General features: G+C 47.8%; 1 protein-coding gene across 2 annotated transcripts; it reads left to right on the forward strand.

Moving 5' to 3' along the window:
* The first annotated feature begins 2,096 nt into the window (after positions 1-2,096).
* CCN2 (cellular communication network factor 2) lies at positions 2,097-5,317 on the forward strand. 2 transcript variants are annotated; one of them, XM_012736625.3, is made up of 5 exons: positions 2,097-2,405; positions 2,519-2,735; positions 2,969-3,220; positions 3,350-3,561; positions 3,949-5,317. In XM_012736625.3, the coding sequence occupies exons 1-5, from the start codon at positions 2,340-2,342 to the stop codon at positions 4,243-4,245; spliced, it is 1,044 nt and encodes a 347-aa protein (XP_012592079.1). In that variant the 5' UTR covers positions 2,097-2,339; the 3' UTR covers positions 4,246-5,317. The 2 variants fall into 2 exon arrangements, with proteins under 2 accessions (XP_012592079.1, XP_012592080.1); XM_012736626.3 differs by having other exon boundaries at positions 2,522-2,735.
* The last annotated feature ends 308 nt before the right edge of the window (positions 5,318-5,625 follow it).

Here is a 5,625-nt window from a genome sequence, read left to right on the forward strand (position 1 = left end):
TCTACCTCAGCTGCAAGCTACAAGGGCTCACCACCAATCCCACATCCCACCCTAGGTGAGGCTCGCACTTCACATCCCTCCCCTTCCCCATCCACCACACCTTTCCAACCATTAGTGGTGGATGTAATTGGGGGTTTAGGTCTTGAAAGATTTCACTGTGGCTTCCCACATATTTTGGACTTTTAAAATCATCCACAAGGGAAGAAAACGTTGGGGGCCAAGTTGCCTTTAATACACATGTGGCTATTAACTTGGAATGTTCCTTCTTTAAATAGGAACTCTTAGGACTCTTCTCTTTGAGGAATGCTTGGAAAGAACATTAAATAACAATGAGGAAAATTCTTCCTGAGCTTCAGAGGCTCCCTTTGCTGGCCCTTCACACTACTGACATGCAACTACACTGTACAACATGTGGCTTGCTTAACGAGGTAATTGTGCACAGATGATGTGGCCAATGCTGAAGTTGGAGTGGTTATTCTTTTCTTGGCTATTTTTCAATTGAATGAATTGAAACTTTAAAAATTTGGCCAGTTTAAATAGGCTGTTTTCAAGTGATAAATCTATAATGTGTTGTTTCTAAAGCTGGCCTTTTGAATCAGAAACAGATATGCTTATCTTAAACTTATACTCTGAAGCATCAGGAACTTAAAGGAATCTACTCATAGGTAACATCAGTGTCAAATGATATGGCATTACAGAAAAAAGAAATGGCACGGCCCTAGAATCACTCTCTTTACACAAAATATATAATAACTGGCGTTACTAACCCCCAAAAGCCACTCAACAACTTATTCTAAATGAAAGCACAGTGAATTAATTAGGTCCTTAGTGAAGCTATGGAGATATGCTTAGGTTTATTGGTCATGCTTGACATATGCAGACAAGCAGGAAGAAGAAAACCTATTCTTTCCTTGACTTGACCTCCCTCCATTAGGCCGTATGCCCCTTGGGTAGTAAGCAGCATTCACGCGTCACAGATGTGTGGGGAATCACTGAAAATATATTATTCACTGACAATCTTAGTTTAATAATCAGATACAACAGGGTACACTACTCTTGTTATCGAAGCAAATTTTTTTACTTCAAGACAAACCGAATCCAATCCACATTTGAAGATTACAGATTTCAATATAAGAAAATTCACTCATTTCTCAAAGACTGTAGCGCACCGTGTTTAAAGTGCCCCAAGTAATCGCCAAGCCATTTGCTGTCCTCCTTCTGCCTTATCTCCTCTTCTCATCCCTGTGCTCCCATCCTGACACCCAGAGCCTCTACCTACCCAACAGATCATTCGCTCTGACATAACAACTGACTCACTTTTCAGGAAATGGTGACGGCAACTCGTCTTCTTTCCTTCCCTATACCTCCAACAATAAAACTCCTACATGTATTAAAGCAAAGCAAGAGTATTAGAAATGTCCCCCAGGAAACTGCACCCAGACTCAGACCCTTGGCTTTGTTCTCTTTTTTTTTTTTTGTCTGGCAATGGGCAACCAAACCGTTATCTCAAACGACAAAGGATCAAATTCTTACATTTCACATACATAGTTCAGGGGTTTTTGCAGGTGGGTCGTCTTGGAGATTTCAAATGGTTAAAAGCAACTCACTCCTTTTCTGCTCTCTGGAAAGTTTCAAGAGCCTATAGCAAATCATTACAAAATCAATAAAAAAGGAAACCCTTTTGAATTTTTAGGAATTCCTGGGAGCTGCCTCTTCAGCTACCTACCTCCTAAAAAGAGGATTTGTGTCAGTGGATAGAATAGGGAAAAGTTATTAGAAACCGAAATGGTATTTAAAACATAATCATTGCCGGTGTGTTTTTAAATGATATAAATCAGGAGTGGTGCGAAGAGGACAGGGGGAAAAATCCTATTTGATGCTGGAAATACTGTGTCTTTTTTTTTCTGGTGAGCTGGAGTGTGCCAGCTTTTTCAGACGGAGGAATGCTGAGTGTCAAGGGGTCAGGATCAATCCGGTGTGAGTTGATGAGGCAGGAAGGTGGGGAGGAATGCGAGGAATGTCCCTGTTTGTGTAGGACTCCATTCAGCTCATTGGCGAGCGCGGCCGCCCGGAGCGTATAAAAGCCGGGCCGCCCGCCCAGCCTCACACAACTCTTCCCCGCCGAGAGGAGGCAGCCAGCGCCACTGCAACCTCAGGCGACATCCGACCGCCTCCAGCCTGACAGCAGCCGCCCCGGACCGACAGCCCCAGCGACGACAGCCGGCGCGTCCAGGCACCCGCCTCCGGCCAGAGCCAGCGCCCGGTCCCGCCGCCGCGCCGCGCCCCCTCGCCGCCGCCGTCGCCGCGCCCTGCTCCCCGACGCCCGCAGCGCCCCGACCATGTCCGCCGCCGGCGTGGGCCCCGTCCGCTTCGCCTTCGTGCTCCTCCTCGCCCTCTGCAGCCGGGTAAGCGCCGGGAGCCCCCGCCGCGGCCGGCGGGTGCCGGGAGGGACTCGGGGCTGGCCGGGAGGGCGTGCGCGCCGCCCGAGCGCCTGCTCACCGCCCCTTCCTCCCCGCAGCAGGCCGCCGGCCAGGACTGCGGCGGCCAGTGCCAGTGTCCCGCCGCGCCGCGCTGCCCCGCCGGCGTGAGCCTCGTGCTGGACGGCTGCGGCTGCTGCCGCGTCTGCGCCAAGCAGCTGGGCGAGCTGTGCACCGAGCGCGACCCCTGCGACCCGCACAAGGGCCTCTTCTGCGACTTCGGCTCCCCGGCCAACCGCAAGATCGGCGTGTGCACCGGTAAGACCCGCAGCCCCCGCCGCCCGGCGAACGGCCACTTCCTCCCTGTCGCCCACCCGCCCGCTACAAAAAGGAAGCGCTCCGGCGGAGTTTCTTCCTCCAGCCGCGTCCAGCCCGCCCCCTGCAGCCCCGGCCCCAACTCACATCCCCAACGACGCGCTTACGGTGAGAGCGCGGGGAACCCATGCCTGACCTCCGCATCCCCCCTTTTTCCCTTCCTTCCTCCCCTTCAGCCAAGGATGGTGCGCCCTGCGTCTTCGGCGGGACGGTGTACCGGAGCGGAGAGTCCTTCCAGAGCAGCTGCAAATACCAGTGCACCTGCCTGGACGGCGCGGTGGGCTGCGTGCCCCTGTGCAGCATGGACGTTCGCCTGCCCAGCCCTGACTGCCCCTTCCCGAAGAGGGTCAAACTGCCTGGAAAATGCTGCGAGGAGTGGGTGTGTGACGAGCCTAAGGACCAAACCGTGGTTGGCCCTGCGCTGGCGGGTGAGTTGCATCTCGTTTAAGGCAGTGTTGTGACTCTCCCCAGGGAGTGAGTCCTAACTGTGCCAAGCAAAGGGGAGAGATCTCCTATCCAGGCGTTTTACCGTGTGTTTGTGCGCTCCGCTCTCACAGCTTACCGACTGGAAGACACGTTTGGCCCAGACCCAACTATGCTCCGAGCCAACTGCCTGGTCCAGACCACAGAGTGGAGCGCCTGTTCCAAGACCTGCGGGATGGGCATCTCCACCCGGGTTACCAATGACAACGCCTTCTGCAGGCTGGAGAAGCAGAGCCGCCTCTGCATGGTCAGGCCTTGCGAAGCTGACCTGGAAGAGAACATTAAGGTACGAGTTCTGCTCCTATGCACTAAGTTTCACCGAATTGACAGCAGATAGCACCGAAGTTAGGTCTCTTGTCACCCTTGTTGTTATACCCCCATTATATCCAAACATATCTAACCATTGGGCTGTTTTGCTTCAGTGAGATGTTGTGTAACAGGGTCCACCAGTTTTCCACTACAAAATCCTCCGCAGTGTTAGTTAATTCAAGACATTCCAAAAGAGGCCATGTCTATTTTTGGAAAACTGGCAAATGAGACTCAAACTTCCTCTCCTCAAAATATAAACAGAAGTCAGACAACAGAAGACTAGAACAGAGGGTTGAAGAAAGCCACTCCCCTTGTAAAGTTATTGATTTTTCTCTCTCTCTCTCTTCTCCCTTGCTTCCCTTAGAAAGGCAAAAAGTGCATCCGTACCCCCAAAATCTCCAAGCCTGTCAAGTTCGAGCTTTCTGGCTGCACCAGCGTGAAGACATACCGGGCTAAATTCTGCGGAGTGTGCACCGACGGCCGCTGCTGCACTCCCCACAGAACCACCACCCTGCCTGTGGAGTTCAAGTGCCCTGACGGTGAGGTCATGAAAAAGAGCATGATGTTCATCAAGACCTGTGCCTGCCATTACAATTGTCCCGGAGACAATGACATCTTTGAGTCACTGTACTACAGGAAGATGTATGGAGACATGGCGTGAAGCCAAAGAGTGAGAGACATGAACTCATTGGACTGGAACTTGAACTGATTCCCATCTCATTTTTATGTAAAGATGATTTCAGTAGCACAAGTTATTTAAATCTGTTTTTCTAACTGGGGGAGAAATTCCCACCCAATTCAGAACATTGTGCCATGTCAAACAAATAGCCTATCAACCCCAGACACTGGTTTGAAGAAAGTTAAGACTTGACTGTGGGACTACATGAGCACTCTGTGCCAGAATGTATACTAAGGTGTGGCTTTAGGAGCAGTGGGAGGGCACTAGTAGAAAGGCTGGTACCATCACATGTCATCTTAAAGTAGCTATCTGCCTGCTATTTGGAATGTAATTGAGAAGGAAGATTTTAGTATGCTCGCTGACCTGCCCGTAGCTCCAGCGACAGCTAAGATGTGCCAGCCATCATGAGGCTGAGTCAAGTTGTTCCTTAAGTCAGAACAGCAGATTCAGCTCTGACATTCTGATTCAAATGACAGTATTCAGGAATCAGAATCCTGTCTATTAGACTGGACAGCTTGTGGCAAGTTAATTTGCCTGTAACAAGCCAGATTTTTTTATTAATATTGTAAATATTGTGTGTGTGTGTATATATATATATTTGTACAGGTATCTAAGTTAATTTAAAGTTGTTTGTGCCTTTTTGTTTTTGTTTTTAATGCTTTGATATTTCAATGTTAGCCTCAACTTCTGAACACCATAGGTAGAATGTAAAGCTTGTCTGATAATTCAAAGCATGAAATGGATACGTAAATGGAAATTCTGCTCAGTTAGAGTGACAGTCCATCAAAACAGATTGTTTACTAAAGGTGAGGCAGCAATGTCCTTGGAAGTCTGAATTCTAGGTAGGAAGTGTGGTAGCCTCACTTTTAATAAACAAATGGCCTTTAAAAAAAATGAGTGACTCTATATAGCTGGTCAGATTTTTCACCTGGAAGCATTTGTTTCTACTTTGACTATGACTGTTTTATGGACAGTTTATTTGTTGAGAGTGTGACCAAAAGTTACATGTTTGCACCTTTCTAGTTGAAAATAAAGTATATATTTTTTCTAAAAAGGGCTTGATTATTCATTTATTCTTCTACACGTTTCTGAGTTTTCTTGCACATAAATAGGAAATATTTATCTTAAAATAATTCAATAATATTCTAAATTTTTATTCTATATATTAATAAATTGGTTATCTATAGCATTTTTTACATAAACATACTTCACACTGAATCAAGTGTACAGATTTGTAGATGTACATCCCATATTGAGTGCACAGGTATTTTTTGTTACCTTCATAGTAATTTATAGACACTTTAAAGTCAATTCTCTCTAGTTACTTCAATCTCGACTAACCCCTGCTATATTACACATGGT

This window comes from Microcebus murinus, chromosome 5 (assembly GCF_040939455.1).
Source record: "Microcebus murinus isolate Inina chromosome 5, M.murinus_Inina_mat1.0, whole genome shotgun sequence".
Lineage (NCBI taxonomy): Eukaryota > Metazoa > Chordata > Mammalia > Primates > Cheirogaleidae > Microcebus > Microcebus murinus.

Bases quoted from the DNA above. Each gene is read 5' to 3' on its own strand.
- CCN2 (XM_012736625.3), top strand. From the start codon at position 2,340: ATGTCCGCCGCCGGCGTGGGCCCCGTCCGCTTCGCCTTCGTGCTCCTC. The intron at 2,406-2,518 runs GTAAGCGCCGGG...TCCTCCCCGCAG, and splicing joins TCCTCGCCCTCTGCAGCCGG to CAGGCCGCCGGCCAGGACTG. The intron at 3,562-3,948 runs GTACGAGTTCTG...TGCTTCCCTTAG, and splicing joins ACCTGGAAGAGAACATTAAG to AAAGGCAAAAAGTGCATCCG.